The sequence below is a fragment of the Carya illinoinensis genome, chromosome 11 (genome assembly GCF_018687715.1).
Source record: "Carya illinoinensis cultivar Pawnee chromosome 11, C.illinoinensisPawnee_v1, whole genome shotgun sequence".
Taxonomy (NCBI): Eukaryota; Viridiplantae; Streptophyta; class Magnoliopsida; order Fagales; family Juglandaceae; genus Carya; species Carya illinoinensis.
Window position 1 is genome coordinate 401,511 of NC_056762.1, and position 21,313 is coordinate 422,823.

Consider the following 21,313-nt stretch of genomic DNA (forward strand, 5'->3'; position numbering starts at 1 on the left):
CGTACGTGAATGCAATAGTTTGAATGAACCAGAAAATAGTTTGAATGAACCAGAAAAAAATAAATAATAATAATAATAATAAGACAAGATGACTCGTGAGTCGTGAGAATAGTTACAACTTACAAGAAGGTAGCTAACTACGTACTATCGTTTGTGGTCGATATTTCTATTTCTGTCACTGTTTTGTAATTGGTCTCGTGTACGCCTGTGCTACAGTAACGTGCTGTTTATATCATTTACCTAATTGGAATTCCAATGTGCCAGCCGACTGCATGTGCATGCCAACTGATCCTCCATGCATGCAATCACTCAACAATATTCAACGCCACTTATTTATTCTTAACGAATTTATGTGAATATTAAAAATATAATATAAATAATTAAATTTATTTATTTTTTCTTTTAACACAAAGTTGTCATTTCATACTAATGTAATTTAATATTATATTTAAATATTAAGATAAATTGAGTTAAGTTGGATACGATTGGATTGGATTGGATTGGATTATGAATTTCAACCACAAAAAAAATAAAAATAAAAAATAAAAAATTAATTGATTGTAAACAAATTATACATTAATATATGTATCCATCTAATATTATTAATCAGAAAGTTAGATTTTAATAAAAATAATATTAATTTAAATTTTAAATATAAAAATAATAGTATTAATAAACAATTGGTATGCAAATTTGTTTATCAGCAGACAAACTCGTGCAATGCTTTTTTTTCTTTGGATGGTATCACACCAGCACTGGTGGACCTTTGTCAATCAAAACTTAAAATCATCCATCTTCGATTATTTATGTTAAAATTGTGTATTAATTTATATATTAATATTAATTTTTTTATATTTAAAATTTAAATTAATATTATTTTAATAAAACTATTTTTTATCAATCATATTAAATTAATACACATATTAATATATATAGTTACGCTTGAAACTGCATTTTTCCTTCCATATAACTTTATATTCTATATCTCTTCCCCTGCAGTTTGGCCGGCTGCTGGAAAAGAGCCTCTGCCTCGTCTTCCTTTTCTCTCTGCCCAAACAAATAACATTCAAGGTCTCTCTCTCTTTCTCTCTCTCGCCCTCTAACAATTTCATTTCTTGAACTTCCATTTGTTTGTTCAGGTTGGCCTTTCTCAAAATGGTACTTTTTTCATTGAGTATTAGGGCTTTGGTGTTCAATCATTGGGTTTTCGTTTAAGTTTTCGAATTTAGGGTTTTCTTTATCTAATTGATATCTTATTGGTTTTTTTGATTGGATGCGAGCTTTACTGAGCTCTCTCTCTCTCTCTCTCTCTCTCTCTCTCTCTCTCTCTCAAGTTACCCTTATTCGTACTTTGTTCACTTGTTTTAAATATATATATATATATATATATATATGAGCTTTGTTTTCATTGTTACTCTTTTGCTTTATGGCAGGTGCTTATTTTGTTTGTAATTTGATTTAGTTCTATTTATAAGGTAGTTCGGAATTTCTAAGCGTGTATAAATATATATGGCGGGGCATGTTAAACAAAAAAGAACAATGATTGTAAATCGACTTGGTTCTGTAAATATTTCATATATTCATTGTTTCGAAGACATTTTCCTGTTTCCAGAAGCACAGTTATCAGCTGTTTGTTAGCTGCTGAGTCGCATCGCATGATTTGATAGATGCCTGAACCCCATGATCGAAAACTCGATTAGGAGCCGTTTCTTGTTTGAGTTTGAAGCGGGATTGCACCTATGCTGCATTTTGTGTAATATCCAGAGTCCTGGCTATTATCACCCAAAACTTTTACTGGGTTTGCGTTACAAAAAGCTGGAGAAGGATATTATCAATTGAAACGTAACCCCTTAATTAATATGTACCTCTGTATCTGTAAAGGTGATCCTTTTTTTTTGGTCATTACAATTTCCGTTACTTGCTGTATAGCATCTTGGTATTTTACATTATCATTTCCTAATGCTTGCCCTTTTTGAAAATTATGAGTTAGGTTGTATCTTGCGTAATCCTAGGAAGTGAACCCCTATAAAAGGATTGATGGTGGTTTCTTATCACTCTATACCCTTCTCTAGTCATATTACAGTTTCCTTAAAACAGTGCAAGGTTTGATGTGTTTTAACTACTTTGTTGGTTTTCATCTTGAGTCAACTTGGTAGTTCATGTACCATTTTTCCTCTGTGTGTGTGTGTGTGTGTGAATTGGACTGACATGCGTCATCACCGAATGCAGAGTAGGTTGGCATCATGGCTAGCTTTTTGGTGCAGTCAGCAAATATCCCTGCTTTAGTTGCAAGCCAGAGGTCTAGCCAAAGTAAAGGACCTGGAAATGGAAAAGCAAAAAGGAGTGTTAGAATGATGTCTAGTTTACAAGCACCGGGATTGCGAATGGGAAGCTTCTCTGGATTGCGAAGTTTTAATTATTTAGATACTCTTGTTGGACTGAGGCTAGATTTTAATTCTAGGGTGGCAACTACAATCAATTCCCCGCAAGGAAGGGGCAGCAGATGTGTAGCTAAAGCAATGTTTGAGCGCTTTACAGAAAAGGCAATTAAAGTAATTATGCTTGCACAAGAGGAAGCAAGACGGCTTGGTCATAATTTTGTTGGCACGGAGCAGATCTTGTTGGGTCTTATTGGTGAAGGAACAGGCATTGCTGCTAAGGTTCTTAAATCTATGGGAATCAATCTTAAAGATGCACGAGTAGAAGTGGAAAAGATAATTGGAAGGGGTAGTGGATTTGTCGCTGTGGAGATTCCATTCACTCCTCGAGCAAAGCGTGTGTTGGAACTCTCGCTGGAGGAAGCCCGCCAACTTGGTAGCATTTTCTTGACTTGCTTTAATTCTTTATGAGCTTTAGATCTTGTGGCTAGCAACTGTGAGGGAAAATTTTGTATTCTGCACGACTATTATTTTCATGTTTTACTTCTCTTCTTATTTAGCCCGTCGTTGTTTCCCCAGTTATTTTTATATCTAGCTTTCACCTTGGGTTATTGATGTGGTTTACACATCGGCATAAGCCTCGGTGAGTTTGCCTGCCATCATTCAATTGAAAAACTTGCTAACTTTTTTTAGAAAATTTTTTATGCACAATCATTTTAAAAAATTGTCTACTTGTTAACATGAGCTATACCAAATGGATAACTTGTGGTGTATCATGACTTGTGGATGCTAATAGCTGGATTATAATTTCTTGAATAGATTGTTTGATGAGTTTCAGGGTTTTATACGTATTTTTGTGATTAGTAAATACTGGCTTCGTAAGAATAATTTATGGTTTTAAGGTTTCTGAAAACCCAAATTTCATGAATTTTGCAGGCCATAACTATATTGGATCTGAGCACTTGCTTCTGGGACTGCTTCGTGAGGGTGAGGGTGTAGCGGCTCGTGTTCTTGAGAACTTAGGTGCTGACCCAAGCAACATCCGCACCCAGGCAAGCACTGCATGTTCCTTTACATCACACATTTTTGCTTATAGTTTGGAAATTCATTGACTGCTATTTCACAAAGAGTAATTAACCATGAAAAAGCTTTAATTGTAATGAGCAGGTTATTCGAATGGTTGGTGAGAGCACTGAAGCTGTTGGTGCTGGTGTTGGTGGAGGAAGCAGTGGCAATAAGATGCCAACACTGGAGGAATACGGAACCAATCTGACTAAGCTAGCAGAGGAGGTAGTTTATACAACTCCTTTGTTTCCTTTGCTTATATGATGAGATTATGCTATTTCTTTTCATATAGAGGGTTGTTTCTAACTCTTTTCTTGGTGGTATAGGGTAAATTGGATCCTGTTGTTGGAAGGCAGCCGCAAATAGAACGTGTTACCCAAATATTGGGCCGGCGAACCAAAAACAATCCCTGTCTTATTGGAGAACCTGGAGTTGGGAAAACTGCAATCGCAGAAGGGCTTGCTCAAAGGATTGCAACTGGTGATGTTCCTGAAACAATAGAGGGGAAGAAGGTAACTATCCCAGTTAGAATTTTACAAGGTTCTGGTGGTTGGGGTATTGGCTGTATGGTGCAACTAGTAAAGTAGTTCAGCATGTTCCTAGCATGCTAAGATTGTAGGATATTAGTTTTCCTATATGTGAGGAATCCAACCTTGAAAGTCTCATTTTTACGTTCTCTGCATATAGATTTACATAGTGGTTGATGTATAAGTTGGTGAAGCTGAAAACTATGTAAATTGTAGTGATATATGTTTTCTGTTTTATGCGATTTAGGTCATAACCTTGGATATGGGTCTTCTTGTTGCCGGCACAAAATATCGTGGAGAGTTTGAGGAAAGATTAAAGAAGCTCATGGAGGAAATTAAACAAAGTGATGAGATAATACTCTTCATAGATGAGGTGCACACTTTAATTGGAGCAGGAGCAGCAGAAGGAGCAATTGATGCGGCAAACATATTGAAACCGGCTCTAGCAAGAGGTGAACTACAGGTAATTTTTGCCTGCAAGAGAACATAATGAATGCATTTTTTTTATTCATGAAGTTCTTAGATTCAAGTTGGGTTCTCTGGTGCTGCATATCATCGACTGTGGATGCAACTATAAATTGTTGGTTGCTGGGAGCTGCATGCCTTGCCTGTATTTTATGTATGTTTGAGCTTCAGATTGACTTTCTCCAACATCTTAAGTGGTGCCTATCTCGTTTAGGTTTTGTGGTGCTAGGGCCTTTGACTTTGTTGACCCTTGGGTTTTACCTCGGGGACAATTTTGGTTCTTGTATTTGAGCTCTATGAGATTTTCACTTCAGGATTGATTTTGGCGTCTGGACTGTCTGAATTTGTATTTCTATAGATGAAATAGGATTTGATTGCCTGACATACCACAATACCTTTTTTTTTATAAGTAAAAATATTATATATATATATATATATATATCAATAGGAGTAACCAAGTACACTGGACGTATACAAGAAAACAGCTAGCCCATACTAGAGTGCCCCGAATAACCCAAAAGCCCATGAAAACTACCCAACATACACCAAACGCAAATTGGAATGGAACACTCCTCCCCAACCCCAGCCAACCGTCTTCACAATGCCCTCCCTTTAGTCTTCCCTCGACTTGAACTACCTCCCTTAGCGTCTTAGTTAATTGCCCATAAGACGCTTTAACTCTTTGCTTTTCTTGAAACTTGATTTGGTTTCAAGCGCGTGGCTCGCCTCAATCATAGTGAATAGAGCTTTAATTTGGTCTTCATATGCATCATTTGAAATCTCCACGATTTGCTTAAACCCGTTAACTTTATTTAGAACCCAATCCGATGGTGAACCTGCTATATCATTTAACGGAGGAAGAGAAACTAGGGGAGTAACATTATCCCCAGACATAGTACCCAACTGCACCCCCAACTCTAAGCCTTCCTCCACACTTGGCACCAACGACAAACCCATAATTTCCTTCCCACCATATCTTGCATTCAAATCCCGAGTCTCCTCGACAGCTAAATGGTTGCTGTCCATTGTTTCTGTCACCATAAAAAGTTCCTCCCCTCCATCAATGATGACATTGCTGATATTTGCTTCACCCCCCGACGATCCTTGTGGTTCCACCTTGTCAAACCCTACTGCTCCCTTAGGAATAGAATAGGTAGGGGAAGCACTACCTTCTGTTACCCCATTTGTAAAAAGAGGCTCGACTGTTTCTTCCAAAGTGCCAACCCCATTTGTAGTGGGCCTACTGATCCCTCATGGACGACACGTTGCCGATGTCCTGAGTGACACTTGCATGGACAAACGACGCTATTTGTGACAGTGTTGAAATGCCCTTTGCCAAAGCAATTGAGGCCTTCGAACCCATAGGATCTACCCCCCGCCCTCCCTTGTCCTTTTTCGACCCATCACCGACACCCACTACTAGGTCCAACCCCTTATTCACTTTAATCATCAAATCTTTCACATACTCCATAACTCCCGTCAATTGAGCTTTGACGTCCCACAAGACCCCCTCGACTTCTCCCAATGTCACCTAACGGCCTTTGTTTCCAACAAATGCCTTACCCTTTCCTTCTTCCACGGAGCTGATCTCGACTGGACTATCCACCTGTGACCTCAACACTGCAGCGTACAAAGCATCGTAGACTAAGGAACACCTTCCCACTTTGGACCCAATAAAACTTCGAATGGACTGTAGAAAGCCTTTCCATCCAATGCCATTTGGGCCCTCCGGAATCACCAACAAACCTTTCCTCCTTCCATTCTGAAATTCTGAGATTTGCATAAAGCTGCTTCTTGCATTAACATGATGTTGAATGATAAATACTCCATTACCCATCCTTAGCTCTTTGAAGAAACTTTCATGACAGTTAAGTTCTAAGCAATCCTCAATCCCCTTAGCCACCCAAAATGTACATCCAATTCTGTTAGTGTGGTCAAATTAGCTTAGCTGTTCCTTTGTTGACAGTTCCAATCTTTGCTAGGATTTGTACTATTGTGTTTTTCATTGACTGCAAAAGTTGAAATTGACCCATCAGTGTGCAGCCTAGTAGTCAAAGGGTTGGCATGGGATGAATTGTATACTCAGACATCCTTCCTGGGTTTAATTCCGTCTTAGGAGTTCTTCTGAGTTACCAGATACACGGATTTGGGTCCGTAGGTCCCTTCCTTGGCGAAGCTCCTGCTATAAAAAAAAGAAGAAGTTGAAATTGAAGTGTCACCAACTTCAGTTGTTACAGGAGATTTTCTTTTTGGGTAACTACAATAAAAAGGATTAGTTACAATGTACATCCTTCAATGCCTGTTTATATTGTCAGATTAGCTTACTGGAGCATAACTTGGTTGTATAGCTGAAAGTCTCAGTTGGTCAGTTTCATCTCTTCTGGTGCAGTGTATTGGAGCCACAACAATAGATGAATATAGAAAGCATATTGAGAAGGACCCAGCATTGGAAAGAAGATTTCAGCCAGTCAAAGTACCTGAACCAACAGTGGATGAAACCATACAGATTTTAAAGGGGCTTCGGGAGCGATATGAGATTCATCATAAGCTCCGCTACACAGAAGAAGCTCTTGTTTCTGCTGCACAGCTTTCATACCAGTACATCAGGTTTGTTTCTAAAACAATTAAACTTTTCTGCACCATCGTTCTTAAATATAATGTTGCTGCCACTGGGAAATTTTTGTTGAAAGTGGCTGTTTCAATATAATATATAATGCAAAAATATTTTATATTTTATTTATTTTGGAAACTTGCTGATGAGTTTCCAAAAGAAATTTAAGAGTTTTTGTTTAAAACCAGCATCAATTCAGCAGGTACAGTACATTTTTTGGAGCACCAGCTGATAGTATGTTGCATGAATTCCTACTATCCGGCATGCTTGCTAGATATCTTTTCTGCTAGAATTCCTTTCTTTTAGCATTTGAACAGCAATTGTTGCTGTCTCGTTCTCCTTTTGCTCTTTGCCTCACAGAACCTTAAAATTTATAAACCTTATGTGGTGCAGTCCCAAGGGCTAACCAAACTCTTTATGTTATTTCTAATCTGCATTTCCTTGTGAGCTGCTGTGACTTTTTGGGGCTTCAGGTGTTAATACTTTCTTGCTATGCTGGAGATTAGTAGCCTGAATTATAAGTCCTGCTGATTCCTTCTATTTTTTTATCCATAAAAAAAAAAAAAAAAAAAAAAAAAAAAAAAAAAAAAAAATTATACATAAAAAAATACTCCAATTTAAAAAGTTACTACTAATTTCGAAATTGAATATGAAAACAAAAGATAAATTTGAGAGGCCTTATGATTTATTCTATATTCTTGTATTTTTTTTCTTTATATAAGTATTCTATATTCTTGTATTTGATCGTGGTAGTTGTTTAAAGAACTATTAACCTCAATAATTCTAACTTTTTGCGTTGTACCTGTATAACCTGGGACAAAACGAATTAATGGTATGTGGTGGAGTTGGTTGAAGACATCCTCCCAAGGAATTGTGTAGCACAATTGAACAAGTGATGGACACGTTATATGTGTGATGGTTAAGAATTTGGACGCTGCTACATCCACAGAGAAACGCCACCGAAGGTGGCCACCGAAAAGGCAAAACAAAATTTCTTTGTTTTTTTTTTCATTTTTTATATGCATTTTTTTAATATATTTAAATATTTTTTAAAAATAAACAAAAATCACAATATCATTTAAAAACACTTTCAAAAAAATATATATTAAAAAAATTAAAAAGTACAATAGGTGGCCACCTTCTGTGGATAAAGTATTATCCTAAGAATTTCTCCCCCTGAATTATGCAGCTACCTCTCTGTAAATGGAAGAGTAACTTCCACAATTTGTGGTGGCCCCTTTAATAACATCAACGTTGCTGTTGGTTACTTTTCTTTTGCATTTTATTTTCATTTTCATTTATATAGTTTTGTTTTAATGTATTTTTGTTTACATTTCAGTGACCGTTTTCTGCCTGACAAGGCTATTGACTTGATTGATGAAGCTGGTTCTCGGGTTCGTCTACGTCATGCACAGGTATGACCTGTATATCAGTTCTGGCACCATCCATTGTGTTGTCCTCATTCTTTGTTGATTGACAACATGACACATTCTTTTCAGCTACCAGAAGAAGCAAGAGAGATTGAGAAGGAACTCAGACAGATCACAAAGGAGAAGAATGAAGCCGTTCGCAGCCAAGACTTTGAGAAGGTAGAAAGTGATCTATGTGGTTTAGTACTTTTGCATTGTTTTCATAGTTTCAGTTCTTAGGGGACAGCATATATAGCAACTGTTTCGCCTGAAGCAGGTGAATCATATTGAAAATACACCAATTTTGTTTGTTGAGAAACTAAATTATATAAGGGTTTTCAAGCTTAGTGAATATCTGAGAGTTGGTGATAGTTGAATAGTATTTTCATACCAGTGATTGTCACACTCAAGGAATGTTTGGTATCTTTAATTCATAAAGCCTGCTTTGTTTTTTCGACTGGGTTTTTTTTTTTCTTTCTCCCCTCAGGTTTACCTTTTGTTTCATGTGTTAATTGACAATACATAAAATCTTGAACAGGCTGGTGAGTTACGGGATAGAGAAATGGATCTTAAGGCACAAATATCAGCTCTTGTAGACAAAGGTAAGGAAATGACTAAGGCAGAGAGTGAGGCTGGAGATGTAGGTCCTGTTGTGACCGAGGTGGATATTCAACATATTGTTTCCTCTTGGACCGGCATTCCTGTGGAGAAAGTTTCTACAGATGAATCTGACCGCCTCCTCAAGATGGAAGAGACCCTCCATAAACGGGTCGTTGGTCAGGATGAAGCAGTCAAAGCCATCAGCCGAGCTATTCGCCGAGCCCGTGTTGGACTCAAGAATCCCAACCGTCCAATTGCCAGCTTCATCTTTTCAGGCCCAACTGGTGTAGGGAAGTCTGAACTTGCAAAAGCATTGGCTGCTTACTACTTTGGCTCTGAAGAAGCCATGATTAGGCTTGATATGAGTGAATTTATGGAAAGACACACTGTCTCAAAGCTAATTGGCTCACCCCCTGGTTATGTTGGTTACACAGAGGGGGGTCAGCTGACTGAGGCTGTTCGACGCCGTCCTTACACCGTGGTACTCTTCGATGAGATTGAGAAGGCCCATCCCGATGTATTCAACATGATGCTTCAAATTCTTGAGGATGGAAGATTGACAGATAGCAAGGGCAGAACTGTGAACTTCAAGAATACTCTTCTGATAATGACATCAAATGTGGGAAGCAGTGTCATTGAGAAAGGAGGCCGCCGGATAGGATTTGATCTGGATTATGATGAGAAAGATAGCAGTTATAATCGAATTAAGAGCTTGGTGACGGAGGAACTGAAACAATATTTCAGGCCTGAATTTTTAAACAGATTGGATGAGATGATCGTCTTTAGGCAGCTCACAAAGCTGGAGGTAAAGGAGATAGCCGATATTATGCTGAAAGAGGTTTTTGATAGGCTGAAGGGTAAAGATATAGAGCTTCAAGTGACAGAGAGGTTCAGAGATAGAGTGGTTGAGGAAGGGTATAACCCAAGCTATGGGGCAAGGCCTCTGAGGAGAGCCATAATGAGACTTCTGGAGGACAGCATGGCAGAGAAGATGCTTGCGAGGGAGATCAAAGAGGGTGATTCAGTTATTGTGGATGTTGACTCTGATGGCAATGTGATAGTGCTCAATGGTAGTGGTGGTGCTCCTGAGCCATTAGGAGAGGCTCTTACCGTGTAAAGCCAGCCTTTTTTTATTTGATGACCATTGCCAATATGTTGTCTGTACTTGAAATAGTCGTAGTCTGGTATTCTTCAAAAGACTACTTTGAAAGCGGAACTGGAAGCTGTGGATTAATTGATGGCTGTTTCTATGCTCTTGGTTTCGTCTCATAAAACACGCATAGGTCACTCACAGGTTGTAAGGTGTTGCTACTTGGGCAGTGACAATGAAGGATTGAAATCTTTTTATCCAGCGATACCTGCTGTTAACTTGGCCTAAAGTAACCTTATGTGGAATGAAATTTTGATCATGTATTCCAACTCCTTTTAGCCGGTTTAGTTCGTTCCAAGTTAAATTTTACAATGAAAGCCAGAGCGAATGATATCATTCTCCAGGACTCATGATGTGCACGTCATTACATAGCTATATTGTTTAGAAATAATTTTACAATGCAAGGTTGATACAACCAAAAAACATTATACAAAATATGCATGCACAACATGCACTCAATTAAAACTGTTGACATATTGCAGATTGAACCTGCCAATTGTCACGTTTGGATCGTATCTCACTATTTTTATTTATTTTTCATCAATCTTAACAATTAAAATTGGATTTTATTTACTTTTGTTAGAGGCAATATGTCAATTTTGGGAATTTAAGTACAAAATGTATAACAGTATATCCCAAATAAGCAAATCAAAATTGAACACCATTTTATTGGGGATGTGGATTATCGTCATTTCGCTTGAAATGATGTATATATAAGGTGTTTTAGATGTCCTGCATTCTATTTTTGGCAGAAGATAGGAGTGGAAAATCTGAAGCTTTCCTGCCTATCGTGACCATAGTAGAAGATGAATTGGACAAGCGCCCCCTCAAACCGCTTTTGAGCCCTAGCTTAGACCCCATCTCTACTAGGGAATTCAATAAATCCTTAGACAGCTAATACTAATAACTTGAGGGGAATCTATATTCGAATTCAAACACGACCTAGTACATGCCAGACCTCTTGGGAGTAACCAAGGGACAAGGACCATTAAGCCACCACTCTTGGTGGTGGATGTGCTACATTCAACTTGAAACAGAGAGTACCTATTTAGGGCAAAATATGGCGTACTTCAATTAATTATTTTGTCTCTTATCCCGTATGCAAGAATATTATCAAGAGGCTATACTTTATTATTTGCAAACCACCAATGCAGAACAAAAAACTGAACCTATCCAGCCCGTTAGGGACACTTACAAAATATCTGGATAGGACATAAAGCATCAATTTATACCACACTACACCTGGAAGTTGTATGTGTTCAACTCTGTTAGATGGTAAGGGATTTTGCTAATCTGATTCATCAGTTACTAAGTGAGACTGCCTGTTTTTAGGGCTTACGCTCCCACCTCGGCTAATTTTGAGCACCGTCAAAGCCTTTTGTATTTCCATGGTCATGCCACTGTCCACACTTCCTGACGACAGCTTCTTGTGTGATTTCTGCAAATGAAGCTTAAGTGAACTGCTGCTCAGACCGGCATTCTTCCCACAAATGGGGCAAACCTTCATCATCGGCTTTCGTTGTTGCCATTCCATGGATGCTGTCCCATGTAGTTTCCGATCCAGATCCAAAAGGATCCTAGCAAAGCCATCATTGGGCTGGGCTCGGCGGTGAACTCGTTTGAGGGCATTCCATGCTTTTAGTAGAGTTAGGTTCCTGCATTGCAGAAAATAAGAGTTTTAAAAAACAGAGTTTCCTTCAGATATCTACACTTTTGTACAAGTCCTTCAGATATCTGCACAATCATATTTCAATATCACGTATGGACGCACAAGGCAGCTACCAGGTGAGATCTGAAGGCTACCAAAAGAGAGACGTTGATGGTATTCTCCAAATTATATTCTAAGATGCATGACTATATTCTTCACTTACTTCCTGAGCATTAAGTAAGCTATCACCAAGGTGGCACTTCTACTTTTCCCTTCAAAGCAATGAACTAGAACCCTCCCACCAATTTTTTCAACGTGATCGATAAAATCACAAGCTTCTTCAAAGATACTGCTAATATTTGTATCTTCATTGTCAGATATCTGTTCAATTGTAGGTAGTACAATTAGTAAAAATATTGGTAATTGAGTTACATAATCAGCAAAACCTTTGATCTTACTAATACATAAAATAAGATCTAAAAAACAAATCAACATTTTAAATATTATATCAGCATGTGTTATTATGTTCAACACAAGGTAAGGAGGAAAAAAATTCTCTCTTTTCGGCTTCTTTTGTGTTCAGTGTTCAGTCAGAGAGATACAGAGAGATAAAATGCTCGTGTATGATGAGGTAACTAAAACATCATGAACCGCATCTAACTGGACACGCAAAATGAGTTGGAACCATTTTCAACTGAAAGACCAAAATCTAAGTAGAAAAGAAATGAAAAGGCCCTTACAGAAAAATTTTTGTACACAAATAGTTCAGGAAACTGAGAATCTGACTGCCCAATTTCATTTGAGCACAAACATAATATGTGAGTAATTCCTAAGTGCTGCAGTGTGAATACAGATCTTGCAGCCAGTGCCCCACCAATGAACAGGCTACTTGTGATTGAAGATGGCCTCTCTGTATTTGCAGCCTCAGATATCAATGCAATTCTCTCGAGAATGTGCTCCAGTCTGACCTGAAAGTTAGATTTGCTAAAAAATGGAAAATACTCTCTTTATAAAAATGCATACCCAGACACACTGAGAAAAGTCCCAAAGAATTTCACTTGCGCATAAAAATATATATATATATATAAAAAAAAAAAAAAGGACATTACCTTCAATTCATAAGCATCAACAACACTATTATTATCACTACCCTCAAAAAACCCAGTGTTGAAACTGTTCTCCTGGCAGATCCTAACAGCATCATTTCTTAGCATTTCATTCCACTGTTCCAACTCTTTATTTGATTCAGCATCAATCTGAGAATGCTTACAACAAAATCCAACAAAGAAGTATTAGAAGTGAAAAAACAAGAGATCTAATACATGCAATACTTGCACTATTGTCCACTTTCTACCATCTATTGATTTATTTGTCAATCCACAGACACTTATTTCCACCTTCAATTTCCAGGTTTTTTTTTTTTTTTTTTAATCCGCATGTAGACAGAAAATTTAGTATTACATTTAAAGAACTATCATATACCAAGTATAGTTAGAATAAGTAACTCCTAAATGAATATGCAGCTACGAGTTCCATCATTCATTACTACACTCTTTCCACTAGTCATGTTTCATACTTTGTGCAATTTAAAGATGTTAACAAAAATAATACCCATGTAAATGCCATAGATCAAAGTCATAAACACATAGCAATAAAGCCAACGTAGAATCCTCAGTACTAACCAGTTTGGTTAGTTTTAGGCTCAAACATCCCTGCAGGAAATCTAGTCTCGGTTTCTCTAAAAGAAGCAAAATTGAGAAGCATGCCATTTACTGTCCATCACAAATTCAAAGGATAAAACCTACCCAAAAATATTAAAAGCACATATCGTCCCATGCCATGAATGATTAAAATTTCCACTAGAACTAAATAAATCATCAAAAAACATTTTCATATAAGTATATTACCAACCTTGGCAAATTTATGGAAGTCACGCAGCTTTGCTGTCAATCGCAGACTTCGAACAGGCTCCCCACTTCCTTTGTAATACTTTCCATGCCACCCTTCCCGTGACATTGGAGAACTGGAGTCTGAGCTTTCTTTACTTCCTGAAGATGATGACCTTGGACCAGTTCTCTGAAATTCTGAATCACAGAAATCTGGATGGTTTTCATTGATAAATCGTTCCTTACCTTGTGGCGATAGCCAAGGAACACCTCCAGCAGCCTGTGAAGGTGACTCAGGAACCACTAAATCTTCTTTATCAGGCTCCCCGAAGGACATTTTATTTATAATATGCAAAAATGCTCGTAATAAGCTTTCCAGTTTCTGGTGTAGTGTGAGTAGTAATATATGAAACCCCTGCAGGTCCCTAAGAGCAGCTCGGAACCCATTACGAAATTCGTGAACAATGGAGGTCATTTCAGTTGCAGATATATCAGATGTCACTTTGGCATCTTCTGATGGAGGACACCCTAATTTGCCTCCCGTTATGTCATGTAGAAGGTTAGACGAGTACTCAGAACTATTAAATAGTAACTCAACCAACTTAGGATAATTGGCCTGGTCATTTGCACGTTTTCCAGCGGGAGGTCGACGAGGGACACCAGAATCAATAGCCAGAATACGAAAATCAGAAAACACTGACTCGTCTGATGTCTGACTTCTTAGGCTCTTCTCACTAGTTTTAGGCGATTCCATGATATCAGAAAGATCAGAGGCCTGTGATGCCAAACCTAAACTATGAGGGCTCAATCTGCCATCAACAGAAGTTGCCCTTCTCTCTTTTTGAAGAGCTCTAATCACCCTGGGTCTGTATCGTTTGATTGCAAAATCAAATGCTTCCTCCAGTGCATCCATATTTGCAGAGGCCATTTTGTCAGCCAACAACAAATTTGCAGAATTTCCACGCCATCTGAGGCGACGGCAAGGGAGCCTATCTTCATTTCTAATGACAAGGTCCAACATCAAGACCCTGCCAAGAGCGGATGCTGTTTCTTCAGCATATTCCCGTGACTCAAATGCAATTGAGCTCTCCAGTAAGGGAGATCCATGCACATAACTGCAGAATCAAAACATTCAGTCTTCATTACACCTCAAAAATAACTACCTATCTTCTAGGAAACGTTTTGCATTGCCACAAATTGAGAAATATAAAACTCTCTTCAAACTGCAGTCAACTGTGTTACATGGACTTTAACAATGGTATTGAGTGAGGTTGTTTCTCAAACTGTAGGATTTTCTATTTTATCAAATATTTCCTAATTTCAACAAAGATAAAGCAGGCTCAAGGGTCCAAGATGCAGGCTTGTCAACATAAATGATGAAAAATCGAAAGCAGAAAATTCAATCTGGAAAATCTAAGGTAAATGTTGCCTGCATACGTGAATCCAACAAGCAAAACAAGTTGCCTAGGGATCCAACTTTAAATTATGATGTGCACATGTACAGAAGTTAGATCATGAATAAGATATTTCCTGATTTTACTAATACTGCTTTACCATAATTTTAGCAGACTATCCCAATTTACGTTTAACAGTACATCCCAATAAAAGGCAGCCATATAGAGTAAGGTGGGCCTTTGAAAGTTTTAGAATAAGCAGGAGGAATTCGCAAATCCTCAAAAAGTAGAGCACAGATATATGTAGGTTTAAAAGAAACAGATCATCTTGACAGCAGAGAGCACTAAGACACTTGGCTCAGTCACATAACTTCAACCACATGGTAGACTAACACAGAGCATAGAATCACTTAACTAAACAAACACCTAAAAGGACTGTGATTAGATGAACAATTACTTAGATAGGTTCATGTTATTTTCTTTGCCCCCACAAAGATGTATATCCCATGCTGCCATACTATTACACCTCATTCACAGATAATCTGAGTTCCATTTGCACCTCATAAAGAACAGGCATCTGCTAAGGTCAAGTGCTTCCAAAAGTTCTGAACAAGTCATTTCCCCAACTTCGTCTCCATCTGAACTTGCTGCATCTCTTGCTTTCTCTGCAGCTTCCTTTATCTGGAGCCACTCTGAACTAGAATTATGAATGACTCTGCCCTGCGTGATGTCAAAAATATATATTTTCAGGAAAAAAAAAAAAGGAAATTTCAAATGGAATTACTTCTGGCAAGAATAGCCTAATTTCCTAGGATGGTAGATATCATATGACTACAGTAACAACAAGGTGCAACCTGTGGAGTTCGGACTCCTAACCACTTTGCAAATTCATAGCCAAGGCGTTCAGATTGAGTGGCCATTCTTGATGATGATATCTTTATAACAGCTGCTGCTTCCTTTGAAGAAGTATCATCATTCCCAGGTTGGTTGAATAAGGCAAAGAAGACAACTCCTCCAGAATTCACAGTGACCTATATATGCACAACTGAAGAGAAGCTCAGGCAACCGATTAGAAAGTAATGAAATGTAACAAGTTTAGATATGGCAAACCTGTACAATGGAGATCCTGTAGCCTTCTCTAGCTAGAAACAGTTGATATGCAGTTGAGTAGGATGAGGTGCCATGACTTATTTTTTTCAATATATATATATGGGAACATTATCTGAATTTATCGCTTGGATGAGACGCCAAAAGGACATTTTTATCAGCTTGTTAGGAATATTTGGTAATTCAAAGTTGCATCCATAAAAAGATTTCTTTTATATATGGGTATGGCAAATAGATATATGTTTATGTTAGGAGATAGTTTAAATGGTTTCCAACTATAAGCGTTTGATGGAAGCACCTAGTGTAAAAATCTGAACTTTTTATAAGACCGAGTACAGAAAATATGAAAGGTAGCTAAAAGGAAGTCCCCATGTGTAACCATGCACCGACACTTGACGCTAGGAAATGAAGGACTTGCCAAACACAAACTAGAGGAGACAACTTTATACGTACATTTGAAAACACACGCAAGAAAATATTCTTTTCATTGGATGCTTGTCTATTGAATTATGATATGCTGACATAGATTCAATTAACATACCACTTCAATATACTAACCACATACCTCAAGAGCCTTGTTTGTTTCATCCTCGGACTGTTCAGTGCTAGTACTATGCTCGGTGTGGTGAAGCGAGGAAAGCATGTCCCAAGAGAAAGAGGGTGACTCGATGTCCAACATAGCAGCTTTACCAAGCCTCTCCCACAAACTGGTCTCCACGGTCTGCTCAGGAGGCAGAGGACTCTTTGGATCATCGATGACTTCCGCTGCACTGAATTGCAAAACCGTGATGACTAAACGAGACAAGAACAATGTGAAACAAACAAAAATAAATACGAGACAAATTGCTTGTTCATTAGTAATTCGTGACATTATGGTGAATAGCTGTCGTTTGCCTACGTACTAAGGGATATTTTATTTTTTTGAGGGGCACGTACTAAGGGATATTAATTGCAATAACTAAATCAATGGATGAATATAGTGCAGGGAATCAAGGAAATTAAATAGTGCAATCAGTGACATTTGCAACGAATATTGGCTTTACAGTCTGCTGAAAATTAATGTTTCATTTGCAACAGTTCAAAGTAATAACTTTTTTTCTTTAACTCAGTGATATTTCCCAAGAATTCCACTTTTTTCCGTGCAATGGAAAGAAATCAATTTGTCATTCAGTTCTATTAACCCAAACAGTCCGATCATCTCATAAAAAATTAAAACCAAAAAGCAGCGGGATTAAGAAAGAACCTAGAAGAAGAAGGAGAGGAAGGAGAAGGAGAAGGAGGAGAAGAAGAAGAAGAAGGCATGGGGTGGAGGCGGGGGAAGCCAGATGAGCGATAGTTGGCGGTGCGTTTACGGACCAATTCCAGCCATTGGGTGAACCTAAACGCCGGCCCCGCCGTGATGTCTCCCAACATATACAATACCTGCATTGCGGTTTTTTCTTATTGGAACAACAGGAAAGAAAGAAAGAAAGTTAGATGCTTGCAAAACGAATCATAAACTGACCCGGGAAGTGACGGAGAAGGGCAATGAAGGGTAAGGATCGTCGGATCCGAGTTCGAGTTCGGAATCTTCCCTGTGTTCGTCTTTAGCCTGCAATTCCGGCATAAAAGCAGAGCGAAGACAAATCCAGCAGCGATCTCAGCATATGTGTATGTGATGCAAAAGAAAACCGCTAGATCCCCACACCGTTATATACATAGATAGATAGATATTAAATTTTTTGTTTTTAAAAGAATAAAAATACCTGGAGGGGGAGGGAGACAGAGTTGGTAATAGAAGAAGGAAGAAGAGGGTCCGGCTTTTGGTCATTCGCCATAATTGTAATTTTCTTTATTTGGTATTCTTTCTTGGGAGGAGTCAAAGTACGATGAGGAAAAGCGGAGTAGCAGTAGTTGTAGAAGCAGTCGCTTTTTCGTTTTGTTTTTCTTTTCTTTTTGAGGGAGAAGAAAAGAGAGAGTGAAGCTTTTCCAGGACGTGGGGGGCCACACCCACCATTGTCGTAGACCTGTAGTGTTTGTTGCCTCAAGGAATACCAACACAGCAGCGTATATGTCTCATGTTTGTGTGCGTATAAAGCGTGAAAGTGTAAAGGAGATGAAATCCGTCTGCAAGAGGAAATGGTTGTGGGCAGGTGCGGTGGGGCGTTTGGAATTGAAAGAAGAGAAAACCTTCTGACCGGTTGGGCTGATAACCCATTAAAATCAGCCCGCCAATACACTTCTGCCACGTATGCATTTCATTTTTATGATGGTGTGACCGCATCTCACCTGATAAGAAGAACCAAAGCCTTCTGGTTTTCGAATTTGCCTTCTAAACAACAAAGGGAAATGCTTTCTAGATTTTATCGCGGTATTTCATTCTAGATTTTTTCCTGCTTACTTGTAATAAATACTGAAATTCTTACGTTGCTTTCATTAACTTAGTGTTTGGTTGCCCAGAAAAATTTTCCAGAAACACTGAAAGAGATTATTGCAGTTAGCAAATCTTCACCACTGGATTCCGTATTATTTTGATAATCAAAGTTTCTCAAGGGCCTTCATCATCATGGATTATCGCTGAAATCTACTCTCCACACCACGCAAAAACCCAAAGCATTCAATCTCTCCAAGAGACACAAATGCGCAAGAGGAAACCACAACCCAATCTCATCAAAACCGATTTGTGCATGTTTTGTTTTTGGAAACTGGGAACTTTCGCCCCAGAATATCTGGGCAATTATTCATGTGGGCGTAGGGGCGAAATCGGCTTGGGTGAGTGAACGAGTGAGATGGTGGAGCTACGAGAGGGAGAGAGAGACGGGAAAAAAAAAAGGTTTTGCTTAAGGATTGGTTGAGCGGAAATTAGTGGCTGGCTGGTGGTGGTTCTCAGCGTTGGGGTTGCTCTGGTGGTGAGACTCACGGCGGTGTTGCCGTGAGAAGTGCGATGGGGCTAGGCGAAAATGCACAAAAAAAAAAATCAGAAAATTACTCTCTTCTTCAAAAGCAACGAGAGAGAGACGGGAAAAAAAAGAAAACTTGCTTAAGGGGTGGTTGGGCAGAAATCAGTGATGGTGGTTCTCACTGTTGGGGCTGCTCTGGTGGGGAGGTTCACGGTGGTGTTGCCGTGAGAAGTGCGACGCGGCTGGGCGTGAGTTTTGATGGAGGAACCGAAGGGCCCAAACGGTGGCCAATCGACTTGGCGGTGTTGGTCACCGCGCGACAGCTGTGCTTGGGTCGATGTGACGGCGGCGAGGGGTTGTCGCGGCTAAGGTGTTTATGGGGGGGTTGCGTTGGTCGTGCAAGACACGATGGAGCAAAACAAAACAAAAGGGCAAACGGCGATGCGGAGAAAGGAGGGTGAGAGTCGGCGTCGTGCTGAGATGGGATGCGTCCGAGACAAGTGTTATGCGAGAAGGGGAGAAGGGCTTGCAGACGGAAAGACGAAAATGGGGTTAACGAATTGATGATTCCCTGTGGTTGACCCCATTTGTCTAACACTGATTTTTCCTACGTGGCATTACATGAATGGAGGGCTGTTTTTATCTAATTTAGAGCCCGACCGGCGTGAAGCGCCTCTGTTGGAAGAAATACTGCAAATGGAAATAGTGGGGTTTTTTTTTTTTTAAAGCATATGGAAATGATGGTTGATTGCTCCCTTTGCTTGCATTCTTGCTTTCTTTATTAATCTCATCACCCCCACCTCCCGAGATCACATCTTCCCTTTATTAATATTTTTCAAATTTGGTATAATATAATAGGTTATGCTCGTCCACATCATACATCATTATATATTTTTATTTTATTTTATTTTATTCTTATTAAACTAATTAAATTATTATACTCATCACTCATATAACACATATTTGTTATGGAACAAAAATAAAGAAAAATAAAAGAAGTATAGTGTGGAATGCTAACATGAATAGCTCAGCTCGTTCAAAGCTAACATGAAAAAAAAAATGCGAAAATATATTAGTGGAGCATAAAACTAAAAATAATATTATATTCGAATAATTTTACTTAGCATCCCACATATCACGTATCTTTTAATTTTTTTCCTTTTTTGTTTATAACAAATATGTGGTGTATGCACAATGAGTAAAACAACTCAATTAGTTTAATAGAAAATATGTACGATGTAGTACACACCGTCTAGGCCCAGAGTAAAGCCTAGAAAGACGTCAAGCTTAACATGAAAACTCAACAAACTGTATCTTTAAAAGGTCGAGATCTATAGAAATGAATCCAAACAAGATAATTGTGCAAGACAACCAAATCATGCTCAAGAAGGTAATATGTCATACTAAGCACAAATAATCGTGCTCCTAAATGGGTCATGCCATAGTAGAATACTTCAACCCCTACAAATAGATAACCAGGTACACTCTGCTCTAGAGGATTGCTAGAAATTAGAGCATTATCATCCCCTTCCCTAAATGCTGTTATTTCTAAATTTTGGATAAAATTTTTGGGGGAAACTGAATAACCCCTACCATCCGAATCCCTGAATTAAGTATTTGATTTTTTGGAGAAACACTATACATCCCCAATCGAGATTGTTTTCCCTTTCTCGCTGTTGGTCCCACAAGAAAATCTTTGTTGACGTTGTCGTTCATATCGTCCCTCTCTTGCACCTTCTACCACCATCAACGGTAGCTCATCTCTGGAACACACACTCTCAAATCATTTTCTCCTATGGCTTTCATTTGCGACATTGCACAATTTCAAATCCGTACTTTGCATTATGTATTAATTGGATCTTTGTTATTGTCAAAATTGAAAACCCTAGCCTCGGACTGACGGTTGGATTTGGTATCTCACATCTCTCTGTCTATGAGCTTCTCTAGGGTTTTATTCTATATCTTGGATTTTCCATTCGAGCTTATGAGAAGATGATTTCATATTACATGTCTTGGAATGTTCTCCTACTTCAAAACATTCAAAATATGAATGAATCATGCAATTGCCAATATCTTGGATTTTCTTCAAGGCTATTTCCAACATTCGAAAGATTAGGACTTGTAGTTGATTTGATCCAATTTGGGTGTGATCTCCATGACTGATTGAATATAATTAAGCCATTTGGGTATGCTA

The 21,313-nt window shown here is 38.5% G+C and overlaps 2 protein-coding genes across 9 annotated transcripts; one reads left to right on the plus strand and one right to left on the minus strand.

The window, feature by feature from the left end:
- The first annotated feature begins 918 nt into the window (after positions 1–918).
- LOC122281796 (chaperone protein ClpC, chloroplastic-like) lies at positions 919–10,541 on the plus strand. Of its 2 annotated transcripts, none has more exons than XM_043093584.1 (10): positions 919–1,071; positions 2,230–2,814; positions 3,315–3,430; positions 3,546–3,668; positions 3,770–3,955; positions 4,218–4,433; positions 6,825–7,042; positions 8,386–8,461; positions 8,546–8,635; positions 8,994–10,541. In XM_043093584.1, the coding sequence occupies exons 2-10, from the start codon at positions 2,244–2,246 to the stop codon at positions 10,170–10,172; spliced, it is 2,775 nt and encodes a 924-aa protein (XP_042949518.1). In that variant the 5' UTR covers positions 919–1,071; positions 2,230–2,243; the 3' UTR covers positions 10,173–10,541. The 2 variants fall into 2 exon arrangements, with proteins under 2 accessions (XP_042949518.1, XP_042949519.1); XM_043093585.1 differs by having other exon boundaries at positions 1,014–1,139.
- A 711-nt stretch (positions 10,542–11,252) lies between these two features.
- LOC122281795 (dual specificity protein phosphatase PHS1) lies at positions 11,253–18,379 on the minus strand. Of its 7 annotated transcripts, none has more exons than XM_043093578.1 (11): positions 17,986–18,378; positions 17,745–17,831; positions 17,484–17,662; positions 16,806–17,010; positions 15,988–16,164; positions 15,693–15,853; positions 13,765–14,854; positions 12,963–13,118; positions 12,594–12,821; positions 12,077–12,234; positions 11,253–11,860 (listed from the first exon to the last, which is right to left on the minus strand). In XM_043093578.1, exons 1-11 carry the CDS (start codon positions 18,055–18,057, stop codon positions 11,494–11,496), a joined length of 2,880 nt encoding a protein of 959 aa, XP_042949512.1. In that variant the 5' UTR covers positions 18,058–18,378; the 3' UTR covers positions 11,253–11,493. The 7 variants fall into 7 exon arrangements, 5 of the variants coding, with proteins under 5 accessions (XP_042949512.1, XP_042949514.1, XP_042949513.1 ...); XM_043093580.1 differs by having other exon boundaries at positions 17,745–17,913; XM_043093579.1 differs by having other exon boundaries at positions 12,963–13,109; positions 17,986–18,377.
- Between the last annotated feature and the right edge of the window lie 2,934 nt (positions 18,380–21,313).

Bases quoted from the DNA above. Each gene is read 5' to 3' on its own strand.
- LOC122281796 (XM_043093584.1), top strand. From the start codon at position 2,244: ATGGCTAGCTTTTTGGTGCAGTCAGCAAATATCCCTGCTTTAGTTGCA. The intron at 2,815-3,314 runs GTAGCATTTTCT...TGAATTTTGCAG, and splicing joins GGAGGAAGCCCGCCAACTTG to GCCATAACTATATTGGATCT. The intron at 4,434-6,824 runs GTAATTTTTGCC...CTTCTGGTGCAG, and splicing joins TAGCAAGAGGTGAACTACAG to TGTATTGGAGCCACAACAAT.
- LOC122281795 (XM_043093578.1), bottom strand. From the start codon at position 18,057: ATGGCGAATGACCAAAAGCCGGACCCTCTTCTTCCTTCTTCTATTACC. The intron at 13,119-13,764 runs GTTGGTAATATA...TTTTGTTGTAAG, and splicing joins ACTTCCATAAATTTGCCAAG to CATTCTCAGATTGATGCTGA. The intron at 12,235-12,593 runs GTAAGGGCCTTT...ACAATTGAACAG, and splicing joins TTGTGTACAAAAATTTTTCT to ATATCTGACAATGAAGATAC.